This window comes from Ovis aries, chromosome 15 (genome assembly GCF_016772045.2).
Source record: "Ovis aries strain OAR_USU_Benz2616 breed Rambouillet chromosome 15, ARS-UI_Ramb_v3.0, whole genome shotgun sequence".
Classification (NCBI taxonomy): domain Eukaryota; kingdom Metazoa; phylum Chordata; class Mammalia; order Artiodactyla; family Bovidae; genus Ovis; species Ovis aries.
This window is the reverse complement of record NC_056068.1, coordinates 72,780,107-72,806,564: the sequence shown is the minus strand read 5'-3', so window position 1 is coordinate 72,806,564 and position 26,458 is coordinate 72,780,107. Positions and strand designations below refer to the sequence as shown.

The 26,458-nt window shown below is 39.9% G+C and overlaps 1 protein-coding gene across 1 annotated transcript in view; it reads right to left on the bottom strand.

Moving 5' to 3' along the window:
- HSD17B12 (hydroxysteroid 17-beta dehydrogenase 12) overlaps window positions 1-26,458 on the bottom strand; it is a 169,039-nt gene that overhangs the window by 64,341 nt on the left and 78,240 nt on the right. Inside the window, exon 4 of the mRNA XM_004016421.6 lies at window positions 40-147. Within this exon, the coding sequence (XP_004016470.1) occupies window positions 40-147 (108 nt within the window). The remainder of the gene's footprint in view (window positions 1-39; window positions 148-26,458) is intronic.

Sequence of the window (26,458 nt, the reverse complement as noted above, 5' to 3'; positions counted from 1 at the left end):
GATGCAAGAAGAATCTATAAATGTGACGGAGATACAAACCTAAAACACCAATCTCAAGACCTGCCAAGCTTGTTTTAATTTTGTCATAAATATCTTCTAACGTAAAGTCAACGGCAACGGTCTTTGTTTCCACTTTGAATTTTTCTCCTAGGGGAAAAAAAAACACAAATGGAGGGAGGAAAATTAATATATGGCAAATAAGATTCAAGCATTTGATGACATTACTCTTTCAAACACTTTCCCCACCCCAATTTGAGATAAAATTTAGACCAGGATAATTTTAAGCAATCATGAGACCATCTAAGAGATGCTATAGAATCAGCACAATAGTTCTGAAACAAAAATTCCAGTGTTATCACAGAATTGCCTGAATGTTCCTTAATCAGTTCTCCTATAAATCAATAATGATGACTTTTTAGATCCTTAGATACAAACTATAAAATATGGTTCATATCATCATGCTATATACTCTTTAAGTATCTCTGGCTTTAGGATTTTAATTGTAAATGGATAACCTCATTCTTTCTGGAAGAAGTCTCTATGTCACAAAACATTGTAAAGTGTGATCTATTAAAACAAAAAAATCCATATTATTAATCTGGAACTAAAAAGAATATGATATTAGAATCTGGAAACTTGGTTAATAATAAATAGTCACTACATTTAAAAAGCACACAAAAAATGCACAGTAATGGAGCCATACAGTGACACAAGAAAGACCTGTGTTCCACTTTGCACAGGACTATTAAGGTCTAAACAGAGCTAAGGGAAATAGCACACTGAGAAGTGAGGCGCTGGAGAAAGCATATTCATGAGAAGGAACATATCATGTTGATTTCTGCCTTCACCAGTGAGCTGCTCTGAGAACACGGCATCAACGGTGAGGTTACTGAGACATGGGTACCAATTTCACTTCCACACTTACTTGCTAAATGACTCTGAGCAAGTCTATGGGCTTCTGCATCCTCTTCTGAAAATGAAGGTCAGTTCAGTTCAGTTGCTCAGTCATGTCTGACTCTTTGCGACCCCATGAATCACAGCACACCAGGCCTCCCTGTCCATCACCAACTCCCAGAGTTCACTCAAACTCACACCCATCGAGTCGATGATGCCATCCAGCCATCTCATCCTCTGTCATCCCCTTCTCCTCCTGTCCCCAATCCCTCCCAGCATCAGAGTCTTTTCCAATAAGTCAACTCTTCGCATCAGGTGGCCAAAGTACTGGAGTTTCAGATTTAGTATCATTCCTTCCAAAGAAATCCTTCAGATCTGAAGGCTGATCTCCTTCAGAATGGACTGGTTGGATCTCCTTGCAGTCCAAGGGACTCTCAAGAGTCTTCTCCAACACCACATTTCAAAAGCATCAATTCTTCGACGCTCAGCTTTCTTCACAGTCCAACTCTCACATCCATACATGACTACTGGAAAAACCATAGCCTTGACTAGACGGACCTTTGTTGGCAAAATAATGTCTCTGCTTTTGAATATGCTATCTAGGTTGGTCATAACTTTCCTTCCAAGGAGTAAGCGTCTTTTAATTTCATGGCTGCAATCACCATCTGCAGTGATTTTGGAGCCCAAAAAACTAAAGTCTGCCACTGTTTCCACTGTTTCCCCATCTATTTCCCATGAAGTGATAGGACCAGATGCCATCATCTTAGTTTTCTGAATGTTGAGCTTTAAGCTAACTTGTTCACTCTCCTCTTTCACTTTCATCAAGAGGCTTTTTAGAAGGTACTGATACTCATTAGTACTATCAATACAAAGGTACAAAAATATTACCAACACTACTATGTACTGGCATACAGGAGGCAGTCCATAAAGTCTCTAAGAATGTTTCTTCTTTGGAACTGGATGAGAATTCAAAGAATTAACTTAAAAACCCTACTTCCAAAAATAAAATGTTCTTCCTTTGAAGTCAATGCCGGCTCATCACAGAATATACAGCATTAATCCACAGAGATTTCTGTTCTTGACCTAAAAGGATTTATGTCTGAAACTAAAACAGCTGGTTCACAACAGATTTATTCTTAGTTAGACTCAGTGAAAAGTTATCAACTCTAGATAGGAATCTATGAATAAACTAGAGAGGATAAAAATTGACCTGGAAAACACCTTATCTAGTGTTAAAGGTACACCTATAATTCGAATATAAATTAGTTATGATATGTGTTCATGTAATGGACAGCCAGATACAGGGTTTTCCCCCATAGCTGGTCTAACATGTCTTATCACAAATGGTTCACAGAATTTACCACAAGTAAGTAAAGAACTCTTGCCTTTATTAGAGCCACCAATTCACAAGAAAAAAGACTAAAATCAAAAGGCTGAAGGAAACCTTTTATTGAAAGTAAAACTTTATTCCAGAGGTAAAATAAGATAAAATTTATCTATTTATTTAAGAAAAGCAAAGTCTGTTTCCACACTACCACTATATGCTGACATTTAGGAAAATTTCTCTCTAGTAATAAAAGCCACCTAACAGCCACTGAATCAAATTTACTGTTAGATCTCAGAAGATTTGGTGAATGTACTTACATGGCACAGACTTATACACATATGGCATAAGTAAGTTTTAAGTTTTCTTATGTCGTCACATTAGGATAAATAAAATGGCTTTTGATGCAAGTTTTTCCAGATACATAAAACTTTGAACTTATACCTGAATTTCTCTGAATCCTGCTCTAGTCCAGTTAACACTGTTTTCTTTCTCTTAACTTTTCTCCGCTGCCCCTATTGTGGGCTTGTCTTCTTTTTAAAACATAGGTCAGATGCTGTCACTTCCCTCCTTGCAAACCTCCAAAGGGTGCCATCTCACATACAGTAACAAAGTCTTCATCATCAGCCTGATACCAAACTCATCTTTACCCACCTACTCTCCGGTCACTCCTCAGCCTTGGTCACAGGGGTCCTGGCAGTTCTGTAGACACAGAATCTTTTCCAAATACACTCAAGGCTTTTCACTTTCTATGCCCTCTGTCTGGAATGCTCTTCCAGATCCTGTATCTCTGTTGGGTCAGAGAAGTCTTCCTTGACCAGCCTTTGAAAAATGCAGCTACTCCTCTCTTGCACTCCGTCTCCCCCTTCTCTGCTTTTTTTCATCCCATTGTGCTTCAGTTCAGTCCAGTCGCTCAGTCGTGTCCGACTCTGTGCGACCCCATGAATCACAGCACGCCAGGCCTCCCTGTCCATCACCAACTCCCAGAGTTCACTCAGACTCACGTCCATCGAGCCTGTGATGCCATCCAGCCTCTGTAATCCTCTTCTCCTCCTGCCCCCAATCCCTCCCAGCATCAGTCTTTTCCAATGAGTCAACTCTTCGCATGAGGTGGCCAAAGTACTGGAGCTTCAGCTTTAGCATCATTCCTTCCAAAGAAGTCCCAGGGTTGATCTCCTTCAGAATGGACTGGTTGGATCTCCTTGCAGTCCAAGGGACTCTCAAGAGTCTTCTCCAACACCACACTTCAAAAGCATCAATGCTTCGGCACTCAGCCGCCTTCACAGTCCAACTCTCACATCCATACATGACTACTGGAAAAACCAAAGCCTTGACTAGAAAGACCTTAGTCGGCAAATACCCCCCTCTAATCTATGTACTTTGTTAATGTACATGTTTATTGCCATCTGCTCCCACTAGAATTAAGCTTGTGAGGACAAGGACTTGGATCTGTTTTGTTCAGTTGTTCAACAACGTCACAAAGGCTCCAGGGTCCTTCCACCCTTTCTTTTATTCCTCTAGACTGGCTCTTCCCTTGGTTTCAAGAGGATCACTGCCATTCCAAGCGTCCATGCAGGCAACGTTCAGAATCAACAACGGGACATCTTGTTTAGGTCCCTTTTATAGTGAGGAAAACTCCCCCAGAAGAATCCAGGAGTCTTCCCTTACATTTCCTTTCCCAAGGTTATGGGCTATGCATGCTCTTGACGAGGTCCATGGACCAGATGTGAGGACTCCATGAACTGCCCCCCAAACCACCACCACCAAGCTATGTGAGTCAAAAATAGAAGCACGTACATAAACACAGGACAGGAGATGCCGCTCTCTGGGCCAAGGCTCTTAGGAGAGAATAATGACAGATGTTCTAAAAGGCTGGGGTGGGAGACAGCTGGCTCCGTAAAACTGTAGAAATAAATCTAGGCATCTCCCCGCTTCCCATAGCCTATCAACCCTCATCTGGCCCTGCCAACAGAAGCCAACACAGATGAACAAGAAACCTCCGTTTTAAACACGAGCACAAGGATGCAACAAGCTCCTGGAACATAAGCGGGGACCATTATACTCAGGTTTGAACAAACCTTTTGGCCACTCCAATACAATCTTCATTTCCAGGTTCACCACATCTCCTACCCGAGGCTCTTCATACAACCACCCGTCTACAACTCAGCAACAGCCCACCACTAGAGAAGAGTAAGAACTTCACCGAAGCTTTGGAGACATACTTCTGAGTACCCTGATCCTTGTCCACCACAACGGTCCACAACATGACTGCCTCTATTGTCTTTCTTCCAAGGTAGAAGCTCTGATAAGTTAAAAATCAATACCCTGAAGGGCTGTGGGATAAAGATATATAACAATTCCTCCAATTATGTCTCAGCATTTTTTAAAAAATCACATAAAATACTTTTTTTTCTTTTGAAAAGCAACTTTTTTTCTTGAGGTACCTCTCTTTGTTGGCTTGAGAAATGAAATTAAACTCGTCTCTTGGTATCTATGTATTCTGTTTCTAGGATGCCCTGTGAATATAAAAATCCACGGAGGCTCAAGTCCCATATTCGGCCAACCATATCCACTAATTCTACCAACCCAGGATTGTAAACATACCACGTGATCCTGGGGTTGGCTGAATCCACCACGCGGAACTCATGAACACAGAAAGTAGTGAGTACTGACAGTAAGACCTGGGCCAGAGCTGACCAATTTCCCATGCAGGATACGTGAACTAAAAGGGATATAACTCAAAGTGAAAGGGATATTTCTGTAACCCTCCATAACAGTTCTCTCTTCTTTCAAATAAAAAGATAGTTCAAATTAATTAGAAGTCAAACATCACACAGTACCTTTCTTCTAAAAATGCTGACTGTGCTGCTTTTGTTTTAAAGTGACCTCTTTTTATTTCAACCTGTCACTTTGTTCTTGCAAGATTCCATTCTGGTTTTGTGAAATTTCACCACAGGAAAAAGTACTCTTTTCAAGATCTAGGTCTCTCACTTAGGTATTTAGAAAAAAGAAGCTTAACAGTTGCTTTTATTTCTTTAAAGTCAAAACAAAAGCAATCCAGGAACTTTTGAAAAAAATTACCATAAAATTTAAAATATTAGCTATTGAAATAATTACTTTACGGCAATTAATACTCTGAAGATCAATACAGTTCAACATTTTGCCAAGAGTAGAACCATTTTTCTATTTAACACAAAACAACACTTTTCATTTAAAGTAGAAGGAGCACAGTTTTTACATATTAAGCCGAAGTAAAAGCAAAAGTGCTGATTCACAGTCTCATCCTATAGTATTGGAACTAAGAATACAAATCTGACACCAGTCACCTAGACTCTAGGATGTCCTAAGGAACTCAGAGGTACCATGTAAAATGCTTAGGGCTGCAATTAATAGCCTACCAACTAAACAGGAGTAATACCTGATAACAGTTATTACAGTAATAATTCATAAGTTATCATTTACTAAGAATCAACTAGATGCCAAAAAGTTTACTAAATGACGTATGCCACTTAATCTGCAGAAGAATTTACTGGTATCTTGCTGAAACTCACAAATGACTATCATCATAAATTTCAGTCTTCATCATTTGAAAGGCTATCATTTATGTTTTTTTTAGTTTTGAAATAATCTCAATCAAAGTTGCAAATACTGTACAAGGAATTTTTTTTCCTGAACCATGTTTCATTCAGTTGATTCAGATTCCATCACCCATAAATACTTCAGTGTAGCCGTTCTCAAATAGTGACCCATGACCCTGATGGCTCTTTAGAGTCAAAATTACTAAGACATTATTTGCCTTTTTTAGTTGGTGATAACTGCACCAATAGCACAAAAGTAATGGTGGGTAAAACTGCTAGAATCTTCTCAAGAAACCTAACTATGTTAAAAGTCACTGTGTTCTTCACATACCAGCAGTAAAAAAGAAAAAAAGTCAGTTTTGTTAAAGAATGGCTCCTATATGAAGCAGTAAAATAATTTTTATTAAATCTCTACCCTTGTGTATACATCTTTTTAATGTTCCATGTGACAAAATGGGAAGTCTACATAAAGCACTTTTTCTGTGTACCCAGTATAACGGCTGTCCGGAGAAAAAGCAAGCACAATTGAGTTGTGAGCTGAATTAGCTGCCCTTTTTTCAGGCAGCATCATTTTACTTCAAAGAACAACTGACAGAAAAACTATGCTTATTCAGATTTGGCAGACATATCCTAAAAACAGATGAAGCTAGTCTGACACTTTAAGAAAAGCAATGGGATTTACTGTCCATGGTAAAATGGGAGATTTTAAATGAAAATTAGAATCCTGTAAAACTTGAATCCACCATCCTGAGACTGAAAGATTTTTTTTTCTGATGAGATTAGGACTGATATTAGTCATTGTAATTTGGCGGCGGTGGGGGGGGGGGCGCTGCGGGGAGGGGAACAGTGTCAACATTTGTTAAGATTTGCAAAACTCAGGAACCAATATTTTCCAAAGACCAATCATAAAGTTAAAAAATCATGATGGACGAAGACCTATTCAATGTGGGAGACAGACATGTGGATTTTAAGGTAATGGAGTATGAAAAGTTCACTGATATGTTTTCAGATTCCATATCACAACTAACCTTGAAGAAATTTCCACTTAAGGGATGTCGATGTAGTAACCAAAAAAAATATCCACAATTATCTGAAGAGGCTACCCAAATCACTTTCTCTTCTCCAACTAGATATTCATGTAAACCAGATTTTCTTCTCATGTGCTATGCTGTGCTTAGCTGCTCAGTCGTGTCTGACCCTTCGTGATCCCATGGACCACCAGGCTCCGCTGTCCATGGGGATTCTCCAGGCAAGAATACTGGAGCAGGTTGCCATGCCCTCCTCCAGGGGATCTTCTTTCCGACACAGGGATCGAACCCAGGTCTCCTGCACTGCAGGCAGATTCTTTACCATCTGAGCCCTCTGGGAAGCCCAAGGATACTAGAGTGGGTAGCCTATCCCTTCTCCAGGGGATCTTCCTGACCCAGGAATCAAACAGGTGGATTCTTTACCAGCTGACCTACCATGGAAGCCCTTTCTTTTTAAACTTCAACCAGAAGAACATATTTTCACATAATGGATGCAGAAACAGATCTGCAAACACAACTGTCTTCTATGTCAGATATCAAAGAGAGTTTTAAAAATGTAAAATAACACCACTCTTCTCACTGAATCTTGTTGTTTCAGAAGACAGCTATTGTCCTTACTAAAAATACATTACACTAACAGAATGGGTTTATTGCTATTACTTTTACATGAATTGAAAAATTATTTTAAAAAATTAGCCAGCTTGACTTTCTAATACAATAAACACTGATAGCCGTATCCTACATAAACGAAAGCTCTATGGGACTCTCCACAATTTTTAAGTGTATAAAGGGGTCCTGAGACTAAAAAGTTTAAGAATGTTCCTTTCATATGTAATTCCTACAGTCTCCTAAATATTACATAAGCAACAAAATTAAGAAATTAACCTTGATACAGTATTGCCTTGTAACTCTTGGAATCTATTCAAATTTTATCAGTTGTCTCAACGAGGTCCTTACAGCAAAAGGATCCAAAACAGAATCACCCATTGCATTAGGTGCCACGTCTGTTTAGCCTTTCAACCTGGGAACAGTTTTCTGGTCTTTTCTTGACCTTTACGACTTTGACACTTTAAAGACCACAGGCCAATTACTTTGTAGAACATCCCTCAATTGAGGTTTGTATGTTTCCTCATGATTAGATTTGGGTTATACATCCTTGGCAGGAATATCATAGACATGAAACTGTTTCTCATTGTACCCTATCAACTGTCCTATTACCCATGAAGATACGTTTGATCGCTTATTAAAATGGTAACTGCTTGGCTCTTCCACTGTAAAGTTACTATTTTCCCCTTTGTAATTACAAATATTTGGGGTTTTTTGTGGGGAGAGATTTTGAGACTATATAAAATTCCCTTTCTCATTAAAATTTCAATTTATGCATTTATTATTATGAGCCTGGGTTCATAACTTCCTATTGTATTCAATAATTATGTCTATTTTAATTTTAACGTTCAATTTATCCAGATTTGACTAATGACAGGGAGTCTCTTCAAACTAGTTTCTGTGTCTTTTTGAAGCATCCTCATTATTCTTTGAATACTTTCTTGCATTCTGGCACAATAAAATATTCCAGGCTCACCTTCTATTTTCCCTGCCCCAGCCCTGGAACTAGCAATGTCTCCAAGGAGCACTACACCCTTTATTAGAAAATAGTATCTGGAAACCAAGATATGAGTGGTGAGTTTACTCATTATGATTGGAGTGTAGCTGCTCCCAGCAAAGAACTTAAACTTTGGCAACCAACTGTACAGTGTCACAGGCATGACACAAATACATACTGGGCAGTGTCCCACACTTAGTTGCCACTGAGAGACACTTCCTGAGATGAGAGACACTACCTGAGTAGCCACTGAGAGACACTACTCTACTTTAATAGAGTAGCCAAAGGTGCTGCAGGCAGGCCTTGGGTTCCTCTCCAAAGCCTGGAACACTGTAAATGTATCCAAGTATCTTAGATACAGGCTTCCCAGGCAGTTCAGTGGAAAATAATTCACCCGCCAATGCAGGAGATGCGGCTTCAATTTCTGGGTCGGGAAGATCCCCTGTAGAAGGAAAGGGCAACCCACTCCAGGGTCCTTGCCCGGGAAATCCCATGGACAGAGGAGCCTGGCTGGCTATACGGTTCATGGGATCCCAAGAGTTAGACACAATTTAACAACATCTTAGATACACAAATGTCTTTGATACACAACGTGAAATAAAGGCTAATGAAACACTAGTTTAAGTCTTAGTTTAAGAAGGGGTAGCTTTATTTGGGGCCTTTGCTTGGTAGATTCAAGTATGAAGTAATATTTGAGCTGTGAAGCACAAAACAGACTCTTGGTTACCTATGGAGTTTCACGCTAAAAACATGTAAAACTCCACATACTTTGCTCAAGTATTTCCAGAAAGTACACTAAACAGATATTGAAAAATAGATCCCCTTTGCCCACAGAAACAATTTTATAATTGGAATTTCTGGTACCAAAATCAATCATAGCTAAACCCAATAATGTAACATAAATACACAAACATATAATACCATTAGCCTCTATAATAATTTAAAACAGTAAAATTATGCCCCCAAATATTGGTTGCCTTAAGGACCCAATTTACTATAAAGTATGCATTTAACATGTAAAAAATATAACTATCATATCATAAATTTGGTCTTAAAACATGTTGGTCCCACTTAATATACAATAAAACTGGCTCCCTAGACTTTAGAATGATTTGTGTAGAATGGGCCTTTAAGAAAAAGTTCAAGGAGATATAAGTTAAACCTTTTAATTAACAAGTTTTCTCTGCAGCAGACAGAGGCAATATCATTTCTATTACCCTTATGGTTGCTTCAAAGCAATATTGTAGAAGTTCAATACATATTATTACAATGTATATATCATAAACACAAAGATGAAGTGTTTTCTCAGTACTTAAAAACAGACCAACTAAGATGGATATTAGACAGTAATATCAAAACACACGGGTTGAGTCAAAAAAATTATTGGAAGAGTCCCTGAACTCGCTAAATTTGCAGGCAAAATACTCTGTATATGTATATACTTTTTATAGAAATAAGGTTTTTATTTGGAATCACAAAGCACTCATCACCCTCAAAAGAATAAATGTTTTTGGTTTAACAGCTCCCCAGAAATAACCACTGTGAATGCTCTGTTATCCTATAGATCTTTCTTTGATGCATATAGACATATATACACACAGAGTTGGTTCTTGAGTTTTGTTATTTTTCTATTTGTACATATGTGGCATTGGCAGGCTGGGCTTTTTGGTTTTTCATTTTTGTTTTAAACAACAGTAAGACCAGACCTTCTCTAAATATGTTACTCTCTAAATGCTTTTTAAATAAACATGGCCTTTCAGGTCAGTACGTACTGAGAGACATTTTTAATTACATAGAATTTCTGGGCCATAATTTAAGAAGCCATTCAAAACACAGTATGAGCGGGCACAGATCTAAAGAAGAATTCATTGTCTTAGAGAGGGGGAGTGTAACCTGGCAAGTGGTAAGAAACAGAATGTGAGAAGCCAACAAATGCAGAGGAATTTATAGGTCACCAAGGCTTTATTTAAAAAAAAAGAGAGAGAGAGACAAAATAAGGACCTAGGAAACTACAGAATGTTTATGTTCGTTAGCACCAAAGCCAAAAGCAGTTTGACCAGAAGAAGCGATGGCTGTAGCGGAGGCTGCTCCCTCACATATGCCCGCCCCAGCTTCCCAGACCCTTCCCCAGGCCAAAGCCATGATAATAAAAGATAATGATAATACATACACAACCGAAGTATGTAGAATAAATCATAATCCAAAGCAAGGTTACTTGTAGTCTAGTTAAGGCCACCTTGGGAACGGTCTGCGTGAGATTTGGGAAAGACTGTAACGCAGGCAACAGACAAAGGCAGGAAGTTGTTAAGGAAAAAATTGAGTAACACATCAAAGAGCCCTACTGAGTCAAAGCATTCAAGGCTATTTATGGATGTTGGTCACCTCTTCTACTTCTGGAACTGTGGTCAAGACAGGCAATGAATCACATGACTGATGTTCTGATCGTCCGTATCAAGGTCTGGAAGGAGTCACTGACCAAGAAGAGGTGGCTTATGTTCCCACTGCCCTGCGTTTAAGCTGGTCTGCTAACACAGAACCATCTAGGGCCTACCATCTGCACTGAGAAGGCGGGGCCCTGTCTCTAATCAAACAGAAGAGTGGATTAGGGAGTCACTGATAGACATGTCGATCATTTCTCATATCTCACTACTGCTGAATATCCTGCACCTAAATCTTCGTGGAGTTAGCTACCTGAGTTTTTCTGTAAGATAAATTCCTAGATGTAGAACGGTCAGGGTATTTGTGTTTTTAAATTGGATACAGGAGAAAAAGGAACCAACTTCGGCTTCTTCCTTCTTTTTCATGATTTTATTTATTTATGGCTGTGCAGGCTCTTCCCTCCTGTGCGGGCTTTCCTCTAGCTGTGCCAAGCAGGAGCTACTCTCTGGCTGTGGTGTGTGGGCTTCTCACTGCGGGCATCTTGCTGCAGAGCATGGGCTCGAAGCTGCTCGGGCTTCAGTAGTTGTGGTACACGGGCTCAGTAGCTGTGACACAGTAGCTTAGCTGCTCCAAGGCATGTGGGATCTTCCCGGACCAGGGATGGAACTTGCATCTCCTGCACTGGCAGGCGAATTCTTTACCACTGAGCCACCAGGGAAGCCCTCAGGTGTAAGAAACAGACTTTAGATTCTAGTTTGCCACCTGGGTATCTGGCGAGAGAGGCCAGGGTCAAGAGGCCTGGCAGCTGGGAGTCCTCTGCCACAGTTCTGGCTCTGCCATCAAAAGCTCTGGGGCCTCTGGCGAGCACCTCAGATTTTCTGGGACTGTTTCCTCCCCTCAAAATGACTAGCTGCTCGCTCAGTCATGTCTGACTCTTTGCAACCCCATGGACTGTAGCCCACCAGGCTCCTCTGTCCATGCGATTTTCCAGGCAAGAGTGCTAGAGTGGGTTGCCAGTTCCTTCTCCACAACTTCGGCTTTTTTACAGTCTGAATTAATTAGTTCATGAATTTCAGAAAGCCAGAAGCATTTCTGTCATTTTAAAAGAAAACAAATAACTCCTCTGGTCAAGACTCACTCCCAGGACTACCAGAACTATAAAGAAAGCCAAGTTGCAAGCAGTATACCATATAAAGAAATAAAGTGTTGGGTAGAAGAGGGGGAATGCTGGAGAGACCTGCATGCAGGAAAATGAGAGTCACTAAGACGAGCTTTGGAAGGGTTCACCAAGCACAGGTTGAGGGAGGTTGGCCAGAGGCAGCAAATGCGAGGTATCCTGGCAAGGCTGCTCCCTTCATGGAAATGGAAATGCCAGACTTTTCACTTGATGCCCCTAAACACACAGACTCTCTGGGCAATAGACAGCATGCTCACAAAGGGAACTTTTGGCTTTATTTTGCCTTCCTCTCTACATCTGCCAACAGGAAGCAGTGACACTGATAAGCACGCTAGCCTTCACCATAGTTATACTTCCTATAAAAAATAAATAAAACTGGACATTCAGTTTTGTTTTGCTGTTGTTCAGTTTGCTCATTTGTGTTCGACTCCTTGTGACTGCAGCATGCCAGGCTTCCCTGTCCTTCACCATCTCCCAGAGTTGGCTCAAACTCATGTCCATTGAGTCAGTGATGCCATCTAACTATCTCATTCTCTGTCATTTTTGTTTACCAGCCTCTTAAACTTGATTTCATGCAAGTTTACCCTTGAAAGGCATATTTACTCTGAATATTCAGACAAAATCAGGTTTCAGCTTCTAAATCTTGGGTCAGTTCTCCAAGAGTTTCCTTTGGAACTGAGTTTAAGCTTTCCGTCTTAGACACACGTGCACACGGATTCTCTCCGCCCTCTACCCTGACCAACACTCTTAAAAGGCAGCAATCATGAACGCATTGCTGTGGGCCACTCCAGGTACCCCGCCCCGGCCACTGAGGTCTGGCTACAACCCGATTCCATATTCAGTAGCGGAGCTGAATACGTTCCTCTGACGGTTTGGAACTCTCGTGTTCTATTTCTCTCATCTCACAGCGCTCCTCTAACAGAACAAGGGCGACCTCTGAGTGCTTGCCACGTGCCAGGCACTGCGCCAAGGGTTTTCCATGAATCATCTGATTGAATTTGCACCACAATCCTAGAACATCGTGCTAAGACTGCCTCCATTTTAAACTGAAGTGAAATAGCTCGTCCAAGGCCAGAAAGTTCTGTCAGAGACCGGATGGGATGCAGCGCTGGAAAAGGCGCCTTATTCCCAGTTCCACTCTCTCTTGATGGCATCAGGCGCTGCTTCTGGATTAACTGAGGCTGGTAAGCCTTGCGTTTAGATCCACATTTTTTGTGAGGAACAAAATAACAACAGTTTATTTCAGTTTTAGGATGACTCTTGCTGTGCTGAGGTTTATTGCTACACTTAAGCCACAAGTATACCTTTGAAACTCAGTGTATGAGTATCTGGAAATACGGCCCGCCACACTTTGAGTTTAGCTAGTCTCCTGTTGATGATGTCATTCAAATCTGGGGAGTTAAATCATCTAAAAAGCATACCCTCCAGAATTAGGAGATTAGGACTGAGGTATCTGCGTGAAGCAGATAGCTAATGGGAACCTACTGGCTAGTGCAGAGAGCTCAGCTTGGTGCTCTGTGGTTGACCTTGATGGATGGGATGGGGGTGCTGGGGTGGGAGGGAGGCACAAGGAGGGGATATACGTATACTTACAGCTGATTCACTTGGTTGTACAGCAGAAACTAATCCAACATTGTAATGCAACTATATATTCTAGTTAAAAAATAAATAAAGCATATATTCCAAAGTCTCTTTATAAGGCAGTTAATACTATGGACATTCATTCACTCATTCAACAAATATTTCTTGAGTGCCTTTTATATGTGGGAATATTAGCCATGACCCAACTAACCTGCTTATCTTGGAGCTTTGAGTTTATCGCAGGGTAGGGGGAACCAGGAAAGAAACAAGCAAAAATATAATTCATCATATTTGGTAATAAATGCCATGGGGGGAAAAAATAAAAGCAAGGTGAGAGGGACAGGGAATGACTGAACAAAAATTCTTTTAAAATTGGATTATTTTTTGAAGCTAAGAAATTCTATTCCTAATGATGTGTTAAACTGGTATAACACTGTTATAACACTGATATAACACTGTTTAAATTCCATGCCAATCCTAGTCTATGACAAAATTGTAGTATCACAGGTAATTAATGGGCTGAATTAGACAACTGATTGAATGTTGAATCCTCAAGAAGTAAACTTTATTTACTTGTATTTACTATACTTTTCAATTATTTCTAAGCAAAAAATGAGTACTTGAAATTTTTCCAACTGACAAGTGTCATACAATTTAATGTAAAATATAAAAACATTATGTGTCTGTAATTAATAATGTCCATGTCTCTCTATATGTATTTCAACCAAATTTTCAGGAACTCTCACTGGTCGCTTTGAGGAAATCAGTTCATGTATCCTAAAGGTAATAAACTCAGGCAGACCCCTGGCAGTCACAGAACTGGGCCCTCAGCCAACACCCTTCTGTAGCAACATTTCCTTTTTGCTTTATAAGCTTCAGTAATGACCACAGTGCCACTGCCATGAAGAGTTACCTTGAAAAGCAAGAGATCTTTTATCTCCCTTTTATCCTGTCCTGTTCCTCATTATCAAGTGCCACCAACAAATAAGACTTAGTGACTGAAAAAGTCGCTCAGTCGTGTCTGACTCTTTGGGAGTCCATGGACTGTAGCCCGCCAGGCTCCTCTGTCCATGGAATTCTCCAGGCAAGAATACCGGAGTGGGTTGCCATTTCCTTCTCCAGGGGATCTTCCCGACCCAGGGATTCAACCTGTGTCTCCTGCGTTGGCAGGCAGATTCTTTGCTGCTGAGCCACCAGGGAAGACAACAGTAATTACACTTCTCACTTAGTTCCCAAGAAAGCAATTCACACATAATACTGGGGAAGGCAAATACTGAAATTTAAGCTTTCCCCTTACATTCAGAAATTTCTCATGTATATTATCTTGTTTGATCCTTACAATAATCATCTAAGTTATAGAAAGCATATATTGTCAACATCACAGATGTGAATACATCTGTCCAACACAAAGTGCAACAGGCAGCCAGGTGGCTCAGGTGGCAAAGGTCCTCAGGGGAAGGACAGAGATGGAGCCAGGTCACCCAACAGCTAATCCATGGCCACAGAATCATGTTCTGTTAACAGTACTCGGTATTTAATAGAGCATTCTGGATTAAAAACAATGCTGTCAATTGACTGCACACTCCAAAATGGAACATTTTTAAAAGGTATGGACTCTAGCTCGTTTAAGAATCCTGATAATCCTTAATAATTAAGATTAACTAATCATTAATACCTATAATAAGAACGGGTAAGTTTTTATTACCCACATGGTAGATTATATTTCATGCCACGTACTTTGCATCACTTTGGGCAAGTTTCACATATTTAAAAGTACATGAAGGTGAAGTAAAAAATGATCAGTTCCATTTCACAATTTTAAAATAAACTGTAAGTTTATTTTAACTGAGATAAACTGTAAGTTCTGAAGGTCAGAGAGTTCAGGATGAATGTCATTAATTCGATTACAAGTTGTAAAATACTCCATCATCTTTTAAAACTTTGAATCAACGAAAATAAACTTTCTACAAAACCTCAAAGGGATTTCAGCAAATACTTTATCTGCATACCCTGAGATGCACATTCTTTACAACTTCATATCAAAGAGATTAGAAACATTAACACTAGTTCACAATACAGAAAAAATACTGCTTTTTAATAAAACTGATTTGAATATAGTATGTAAAGAATATTTCCATGCATAAATAAATTTTATATGTATATATTTATACAGCTTCTTAATTTGGGGGGGGGATAAAAAGAGAACTTAGAGTAATTCCAGAGTTGCCCACAAAAGTGGATTATAAAAACATCATAGCAGAATATACACCTGTGGCCATGAAGGACAGAGTGGAGGCTTTAAAAAATACATTCTTAGGATCATTCCTGACACGAGGCAGTGTACTCTGTACCTGCGCCGCCGGGATCCACTCCCCCAGATCTGCAGTGTGACCTCAGAAATGTGAAACAGGGAACAGATACGAGTTGCCTATTGGTGCACATTAAACGACCACAAACTTGCCTGTTTAGAACAACAGGCATTCGTCAGCCCCCAGATTCTGTAGGTCAAGAATCTAGGCATGGCATAGCTGAGTCCTCCACTCAGAGTCTCAGAAGTCTGTGATCTCACCTGAGGTTCAGGCTCTGCTTTCAAGCTCACTGGCTATTGGACAGAAAACCGCTCCTTGCAGTTGTAAAACTTGGCCACTCTGGTCTTAGAGGCCACTTGCCATTCCCTGTCACATGGTCCTCCCCATAACAAGGCAGTTTGCTTCTTCAAGGCCAAAAGAATAATTCTGCTGCTTCAAATCTCTTCACCTCGGGGAAGGCTTGAGCCAGCTTGGAAGGAGCTCACCTAATGAGGTCAGGCCCATCAAAGATAATCTGCCTTTAGAAGAACTCAAAGTCAACTGATGAGAGACCTTACTTGCATCTGCTAATTCCCTTCACCTTCACCATAAAATATAACCTAGTTACAAGATGTCCTGCTACACTCAAGGGGAGGGGACTCTATGGGGTCTGTGCACTGTGGTGCATGAATCTTTAAGTTAGTTCAGTTCAGTCGCTCAGTCATGTCTGACTCTTTGTGACCCCATGAACTGCAGCACGCCAGGCCTCCCTGTCTATCACCAGCTCTTGGAGTTCACTCATACTCATGTCCATAGAGTTGGCGATGCCATCCGGCCATCTCATCCTCTGGCGTCCCCTTCTCCTCCTGCCCACAATCCCTCCCAGCATCAGAGTCTTTTCCAATGAGTCAACTCTTTGCATGAGGTGGCCAAAGTATTGGAGTTTCAGCTTTAGCATCATTCCCTCCAAAGAACACCCAGGACTAATCTCCTTTAGAATGGACTGGTTGGATCACCTTGCAGTCCAAGGGACTCTCAAGAGTCTTCTCCTACACCACAGTTCAAAAGCATCAATTCTTCAGAGCTCACCTTTCTTCACAGTCCAACTCCCACATCCATACATGACAACTGGAAAAATCATAGCCTTGACTAGATGGACCTTGGTTGGCAAAATAACGTCTCTGCTTTTGAATATGCTATCTAGGTTGGTCATAACTTTCCTTCCAAGGAGTAAGCATCTTTTAATTTCATGGCTGCAATCACCATCTGCAATGATCTTGGAGCCCCAAAACTAAAGTCTGACACTGTTTCCATTGTTTCCCCATCTATTTCCCATGAAGTGATGGGACCAGATGCCATGATCTTCGTTTTCTGAATATTGAGCTTTAAGATAACTTTTTCACTCTCCACTTTCACTTTCATCAAGAGGCTTTTAGTTCCTCTTCACTTTCTGCCATAAGGGTGGTGTCATCTGCATATCTGAGGTTATTGATATTTCTCCCAGCAATCTTGATTCCAGCTTGTGTTTCTTCCAACCCAGTGTTTCTCATGATGTACTTTGCATATAAGTTAAATAAGCAGGGTGACAATATACAGCCTTGACGTACTCCTTTTCCTATTGGGAACCAGTCTGTTGTTCCATGCCCAGTTCTAACTGTTGCTTCCTGCATATAGGTTTCTCAAGGGGCAGGTCAGGTGGTCTGGTGTTCCCATCTCTTTCAGAATTTTCCACATTTTATTGTGATCCACACAGTTAAAGGCTTTGGCATAGTCAATAAAGCAGAAATAGATGTTTCTCTGGAACTCTCTTGCTTTTTCCATGATCCAGAGGATGTTGGCAATTTGATCTCTGGTTCCTCTGCCTTTTCTAAAACCAGCTTGAACATCTGGAAGTTCACGGTTCACATATTGCTGAAGCCTGGCTTGGAGAATTTTGAGCATTACTTTACTAGCATGTGAGATGAGTGCAACTGTGCGGTAGCTTGAGTATTCTTTGGCACTGCCTTTCTTTGGGATTGGAATGAAAACTGACCTTTTCCAGTCCTGTGGCCACTGCTGAGTTTTCCAAATTTGTTGGCATATTTAGTGCAGCACCTTCACAGCATCATCTTTCAGGATTTGAAATTGCTCAACTGGAATTCCATTACCTCCACTAGCCTGGTTCATAGTGATGCTTTCTAAGGCCCACTTGACTTCACATTCCAGGATGTCTGGCTCTAGGTGAGTGATCACACCATAGTGATTATCTTGGTCGTGAAGATCTTTTTTGTACAGTTCTTCTGTGTATTCTTGCCACCTCTTCTTAATGTCTTCTGCTTCTGTTTGGTCCAGACCATTTCTGTCCTTTATCGAGCCCATCTTCACATGAAATGTTCCCTTGGTATCTCTAATTTTCTTGAAGAGATCTCTAGTCTTTCCCATTCTGTTGTTTTCCTCTATTTCTTTGCATTGATTGCTGAGGAAGGCTTTCTTATCTCTCCTTGCTATTCTTTGGAACTCTGCATTCAGATGCTTATATCTTTCCTTTTCTCCTTTGCTTTTCGCTTCTCTTCTTTTGACAGCTATTTGTAAGACCTCCCCAGACAGCCATTTTGCCTTTTTGCATTTCTTTTCCATGGCGACGGTCTTGATCCCTGCCTCCTGTACAATGTCATGAACCTCCATCCATAGTTCATCAGGCACTCTATCTATCAGATCTAGTCCCTTAAATCTATTTCTCATTTCCACGGTATAATCACATGGGATATGATTTATGAATCTTTAGGAGCATCTTAAATTGTTTACCACAGACAGGCACCCTTCTGACTGTGGGTCACCTGTATCTGACTTATATCATCTTTCATATGGGGATAACAGAAGTATCAACTCCAGTGTTGCTTGATTCAATGAGTTGATTTCTATAAAGCTCTGAGAACAGTCCCCAGCACATTTAATGATCAGAGAAATAATTCATATTTAATGATCAGAGAAATAATTGTTGTTCAGTTGCTAAGTTGTGTCCCACTTTTGCAACTCCATGGACAAGCAGCATGCCAGGCTTCTCTGTCCTTCACTGTCTCCCAGACTTTGCTCAAATTCATGTCCACTGAATCAGTGATGCCATCCAACCATCTCATTCTCTGTTATCCCCTTCTCCTTTTGCCGTCAGTCTTTTCCAGCACCAGAGTCTTTTCCAATGAGCTGGCTCTTGGCATCAGGTAGCCGAAGTACAGGAGCTTCAGCTTCAAGCATCAGTCCTTCCAATAAATATTGAGGGTTGATTTCCTTTAGGATTAACTGGTTTGATCTCCTTGCAGTTCAAGGGGCTCTCAAAAGTCTTCTCTAGCACTACAATTCAAAAGGATCAATTCTTCAGTGCTCAACTGAATGTTTATGGTCCAGCTCTCACATCTATACAAGACTACTGGAAAAACCATAACTTTGATTATACAGACCTTTGTCAGCAAGCTGATGTCTTCGCTTTTTAATATGCTGTCTAGGTTTGTCACAGCTTTCCTTCCAAGAAGAAGCATCTTCTAACTGCATGGCTGCATTCAGCAATCACAGTGACTTTGGAACCCAAGAAAAGAAAATCTGTTAGTGCTTCCACCGTTTCCCCATCTACTTGCCATGAAGTGATGGGACCAGATGCCATGATCTTAGTTTTTTTTAATGCTGAGTTCAAGCCAACTTTTTCACTCTCCTCCTTCACCCTCAATAGGCTCTCTAGTTCCTCTTTGCTTTCACCATTAGAGTAGTATCATCTGCATATCTGAGGTTGTTATTTCTCCCAGCAGTTTTGATTCCAGCTTGTGGCTCATTCAGCCCAGCATTTCACATGATGTACTCTGCATATAAGTGAAATAAAAAGAGTGACAATATACAGCTTTGTCATAATCCTTTCCCAATTTTGAAAGTTGTTTCATGTAAGGATCTAACTGTTGCTTCCTGACCCCCATACAGGTTTCTCAGGAGACAGGTAAGGTGGTCTGGTATTCCCATATCTTTAAGAATTTTCCAAGTTGTTGTGATCTACAAAGTCAAAGGCTTTCTCATAGTCAATGAAGCAGAAGTAGATGTTTTTCTGAAGTTCCTTTGCTTTCTCTGTGATCCAACTATGTTGGCAATTTGATCTCTGGTTCCTCTGCCTTTTCTAAATCCAGCTTCTAAGTCTGAAACTTCTTGGTTCATGCATCATTGAAGTTTAACTTGCAGAATTTTGAGCACAATCTTCCTAGTATGTGAAATGAGTGCAATTATATGATAGCTTGAACATTCTTTGGCATGGCCCTTATTTGGGATTGGAATGTAAACTGACCTTTTCCAGTCCTGTGGCCACTGCTGAGTTTTCCAAATTTGCTGACATACTGAGTGCAGCACTTTAACAGCATCATCTTTCAAGATTTTAAATAATTCAGCTAGAATTCCATCACCTCCACCAGCTTTGTTTGCAGTAATGCTTCCTAAACTTCCTCGACTTCAAAATCCTGGATGTCCGGCTCTAGGGAATGACAACACCATTGTGGTTATCCAGGTCATTAAGACCTTTTTGTATAGTTCTTCTGCATATTCTTACCACCTTTTGTTAATCTCTTCTGCTTCTGTTAGGTCCTTACCATTTCTGTCCTTTATCATGCCCATCCTTGCATGAAATGTTCCCTTGCTATCTCCAATCTTCTTGAAGAGATCTCTAGTCTTTCCCATCCTGTTGTTTTCCTCTAATTCTTTGCACTGTTCATTGAAGAAGGCCTTTTCATCTCCCTTGCTATTCTCTGGAACTGTGCATTCTGTGGGTATCTCTTTCCCTTTCTCCCTTGCTTTTCGCTTCTCTTCTTTCCTCAGCTATTTATAAAGTCTCTGCAGACAACCAGTTTGTCTTCTTGCATTTCTTTTTCTTCGGGATGGTTTTGGTCACTGCCTCCTATAGCAACGTTATGAACCTCTGTCCGTAATTCTTCAGGCATTCTGTCTACTAGATCTAATCCCTTGAATCTATTCGTCACCCTCACTGTGTAATCATAAGGGATTTGATTAGGCCATACCTGAATGGCCAATAACACTTTGATAAAAGGAAATGAAATACTCACCCACAGATTGTTGGAGCCGCCTCAATTTTATCTGGCCCCAATTAGAGTTAAGCTGATGTAAAACTGCGAAGTTTTACTTCAGACATCTTGGTTTCTTTTTACAATCCTTGCAAAATAACTAGAAATAGTGGTACCCTCAGGCTTGAACTGCCACCTAGCAACTCTTGGCAAGAACCAACGTCGTTACACAGGGTGAGAAGTCCCTGGCTCTCCAGACCTGACTGCTCCTTCTGGCCTCATTCTAGCCCAGCTGATTCATTCCATTACCTACCTGGTCTCTAGAAGCATATGCATTTCTAACCTGAGACCTAAACTCATCCCTTTCAGCTTGTGTCCAGCGAACAACATAGACACAGAAAAGACAGGCATGTAGTAAAATACAGTTTTCGAAAACAAAGATAAACTTAAAAAACTTAACTGGTGGAAAGCAAACATTTTACTTTCCATGCCATTTTTTTTAAACCCAAAAGAGTATAAGCCAAGGAATCCAAACAGAGACATCTAAGACACATTTTGTAGCAGTATACAACAAAAACAAACTTGAGATTTAAATATATTCCTTCCAAGAGTATGAAAAATTTATCCTGCACTACAGATTTGGGGTTATAATGCTGTGTTAACACCCAGATTCATCAGCTGTAAGGAATGCGGATACTCTGGTGCAGCATTTTGACAGCATGGGACGCTCTGCGTACACAGGACTCTCTGTACCTTTCCCCTCAATTTTGCTGTGAACCTAAAATCACCTCGAAAGAATAAAGCTTATTTTTTAAAATTACAAAATATTTTTAAATCTAGTAAGATAAAATCTTCTCCATAAACTATTCTTTAATTTTTCTAAACATCTTCAAAAAGGTTTGAAAGTATTTTCTTCCCCCCTAAACAAGCATCTGACAATGTAAAACCCATTCACAAAAAAAAGATTTAGAAACAGCCCATATTCCTACGATGCACTGTTCTCCTCAAGAAAAAGTAGCCACTCCTATGGATTTATTCTCCATTCATACTGGATCACACTTGGGGAAGGAAATGTGACCCAGAAGGAAACAGCGGCTCACATTTCAGTATTGTTGTCTGGAGGCTCCCATGGACAGGGGGACTGGTGGACTACAGTCCACAGCGTCACAAAGAGCTGGACACGACTGAAGTGACTTAGCCCTGGATCACAAGCTAGTACATCAGCCATTTTACTTGCTTTTAAAAATATATCAGTATTTCTAAAAGTCTGTGCAGTAGGGCTTGATTTTCTTCATCTACCAAAAGCAGCTGCGTTGTGTAAAAGTCCCAGAGGCAGTGCTGCTGTGTAAAATGATGATTTAAGTAACATTAAGCCCTTCTTGCAAAAATCATCTTGTAGTTACGCCAAGAGAAAATTCAATTAATAATATTTCAACTGTGTGAAGGGGTGATGGAAAGGAGGGAAAGCCGAAACGGATTTTAATAAATGATTTTCTTAGGAAGGGCCATGTGAACTTATATGAGTACACATATTTGTTCTGTAACATTTTTAAGAATGAACTTTTAAGAGAAAGCAGGGGTGGGGGTGCAATGGGGGAGCTTACACTATCGATTTCCCATTTAACGCAGTAATCTACCATACTCGGGCTCCACTACCATTAACATGATCTTTAAAGTGTACTTTAAGTCTCCTCACTACAAATTCTGGCAACCTGGAGCCAGCCAAGCAAAAGAAAACTGCCTGGTGAACCAACTTATAAAACATTTGTTAAGTCTTAAAAATGTTAAAGCAGTTCAGTAAAAAGATTAGCTGTTCAGCAATATATGTATATTTATAATGCATACAAATTATATATATAAATTCATAAGTACTAAAAGTTAAGACATAAAAATAAAGAGGTAGCTTGCAGCCTTGTTAGATTTTTTTTTTTTTTTTTTTACTTTTTGTGTTTTGTTTTGAAAATGGCACAGGAGGAATTAAGGTCTTAGGTGCCAATTCTGAATCTGCTAATGTATAACATTTGCACGTGATCTTAAAAAATGTACTTAATATCTCTTCATCAAAGACCCTGAAAGAAAGAGCAGTGCTATGTGTATGCCAAAGAAGCTATCAAGAATATGAGTCCACTCATAATATAGATCCAACAGAAATTTACACACATGCACACGTGCTCCCAAAAGACATACACAGGGTTGTTCCCAGTAACATCACTGACAGGAACTACCCAAATGTCTATCACCGATGCAACAGACAACTAAACTGTGGTATATTCACAAAGGAGTGAAAATAAATGAACTATAGCTCCATTTAAAAATATAGACAAAACTCACAAGCATAACGCTGAGTTGAAGAAGCCGAAACTCAAAAAAATACACACTGTATTATGCAATGTACAGAAAGTCCAAAGAAGTCAAAGCCAAATGATAATATTAGAAATTAAGACAGTGGTTACTTTGGGGGAGGAAAGAAAGAGTAATAATCAGGTGGGAGTATGTGACTCCCTCAACTTCGTGTTCACTCACTAACCTGTACATGAGTATTTTTACTGTTTTTGCTATATCCTAAGTTTATATTTGTTTTCAGTATTAATATTTATAGGTATGTTTCTGTTACGAGGCTTCCCTTGTGGCTCAGCTGGTAAAGAGATCCACCTGCAATGCGGGAGACCTGGGTTAGATTCCTGGGTCAGGAAGATCCCCTGGAGAAAGGAAAGGCTACACACTCCAGTACTCTGGCCTGGAGAATTTCACTGACTGTATAGTCAACGGGGTTGCAGAGTAATACACGACTGAGTGACTTTCACTTTTCTATTACAAGACAAAAGCAAAATTGATGAATATTTATAAAGTGTACCTATGTGAAAGTTTTAGTGTTAGTCTCTTGGTCATGTCTGGCTCTTTGCGACCTCATGAACCGTAGGCTGCAAGGCTCTTCTGTCCATGGGATTCTCCAGGCAAGAATACTGGAGTGGGTTGCCATTTCAAACTTGGGTCTCTTGCATTGCAGGCAGATTCTTTACCACTGAGTCACAGGGGAAGCCCAAAGAATACTTATAAAAGTGTACCTATACCATACCAGAAGTACATTTTTTTGAAGATAAGGCATATCCAAGTGATACAAATGTTCTACCACACCCTGCAAATGAAACAGCATTTCTCTCTAGATGTGCTGCTTAGAAAGACTGTCAAGGATAACGGAGGCTGCAAACTCAAAACGTCCTCAGGGACCAAGCGCTTTTCCCAACTGTGTGAAGAGGGCCTGGTAAAGTACATACGCAGGCACTGTGCGAGTGCAGAGGGGATGGGACTCACGCGGCAGGACAGGCTCCACCTAAAGGGCAAGCAGGTCACAACCCCAGCTGACAGCTGCTCTACAGAAATGCTGGGCGTAGGGTTAACAGATCGTTTGGATTTTCAAAGACATAAATTAAGATTTATGTAATTAAGTGGCAAGCCCAAGAAAACTCATCTAAAAGGTACCTGTTGGAGACAGCAGAGAAGACTATTATGGGAACAAGTCCTTATGGTACTAGCAAGAAATGTCAGATTGGGGTTCAAGATACCAGCAAAAGGTTGAGTTTTAGGGAAGAAAACATTTCCTCCTTTGAAGAGGAAAAAGTCTAGGCATATAGAGACATATGCTGAGTAATCGGGTCCTTTGGTAGAAGGAAACAACAAGGAACAGCAGAGAAGGTGTAGGTTTCCAGCAATGGTTTCCAAACTTCACTTTCAACAGGCCCTTTTATCAAAAGTCCACAGAACTCCATGTACAAAACCAATCAAAGCAGGGCGGCCAACACTGAAGCAGAAGGAAAGCTGGAGTCCCACCCATGAGGGTGCCCCCTATCTTACTGCAAATCCAATATCCACCTCCACAGACCACAACTAAAGACACACCAAGGATGAACAATGGCCTTCTAGAATCTTCCATGCCACTCAGATATGGAAGTCCAAAACATGGACTCTATACTCAAGACACCATGAGAACCTATATTAATACCATAAAGGATAACTTGGGGAAAAGGGGAGAATAATGAGAAGTGTCACCTAGGAGTGGAAAGAGACCTAGGCTTGCAGTTGGTTGGTCTGTAATTAACATTCACACTGCCTACTATGTGACCTTGGGTAAGCTAGCAGGTTGTCCTCATGATAGTTCTAACAATCAATTATGAATGTTTATTTCACTACTTATTCAGGAAATATCTCAAACATTACTAGAAGACTATTTGCTTTTAGTCAAAGCTTGTTTTAATATCAACAGTTTTATATAGTTACATTAGGGTTTTCCTAAGTCAAAGCCCTCCTTAAATACACAGTTAAACATGGCTTTATCTTCAAGAAAAAGAATACATCCATTCAATCAAAATGCTCACACATCCTTTAAATGACCCAATGATAATAAATGCAATAGGCAACTGCATTCAAAAATAGTCCTAATGCAAATTTAGCTTAGCGTGTTGTTTGTTCTCTTGATGCTAGGCTATTCTGACATTAAGTTTTTGAAATGTACCTCCCCAAAAGTTATCATTCAGTTATCAGCCACACCATTCAAAGTATATTTAAGAACATGGGGGTAATGGAAAACACACTGGAAGAAGCCAAAGATCTGAACCCTGTCCACCTCTGCCATTAATTAGCTATGACCTGGCTTCTCAGAGTTGGTTTCCATATTAATAAAATGAGGATTTTAATCCATCAGTGGTTCATAAACAGAGATGCCCTTTCAAAACAGTGTGGAGTGTGCTTTTCAAACTACATATACCTAAACATGATTCTATGTATTCCACAAAAGTGAATATATTTATATTTGTGGCTTAATATTTTAATCAGTTATGGAAAAGTGACTGCATTTTAGATCTTATACATCTTACAGCATTAAACAGAATGAATGTATAATAAAAGCTGACTCTATATCAGTGTTCTATTACTAGCAGACTGATGTTATACAGTATTAATTCTATTGTTTTTTAATAACAAAGGAATAAAGTAGTTCAAAATTTATGATATTTCCTGTCAGTTTTAATGGACTCCTCTTTTGATTCCAGCATTAGATACAGCAGTACATTATCTAAATTTGATCTGTAGTTATTTTAAAGATCATCATGTAACATAAATTATACATTTAATAACTGATGGCATAAAGAGATTATTAAAACAATAGATAATTGACAAGAAGACACAGAACTTCACCTGCCAGAAAAATCAAGATAAAATGAACCTTTTCCATAAAGCTTTCAAAAATACTTTCTCTCTGTGATGAAAAAGAAAGCAATCCCTATATAAGACTACTGAACTTTATGTTTTAAAGAATACGCCTTTCTACAAATTCTTTTATTAACGCTGAAGGCTGTACCCCAAATTACAATTATCCATTTAAAACAACAACCAACAATTTAGAAGTGGGAGGAGAAATATCAATTATCTATTTAAATGGGAGTCATTTCAGAACACCTTGGTCCCACATTTCCCTAACCAAGAAAACAGTTTCATACAAAAGTCATGGAACCATCAATAACACAACTGGAAAGACCACTTACTGTTTTATAGAAATCACACAAACATAAGCAAATATTTTAATTACG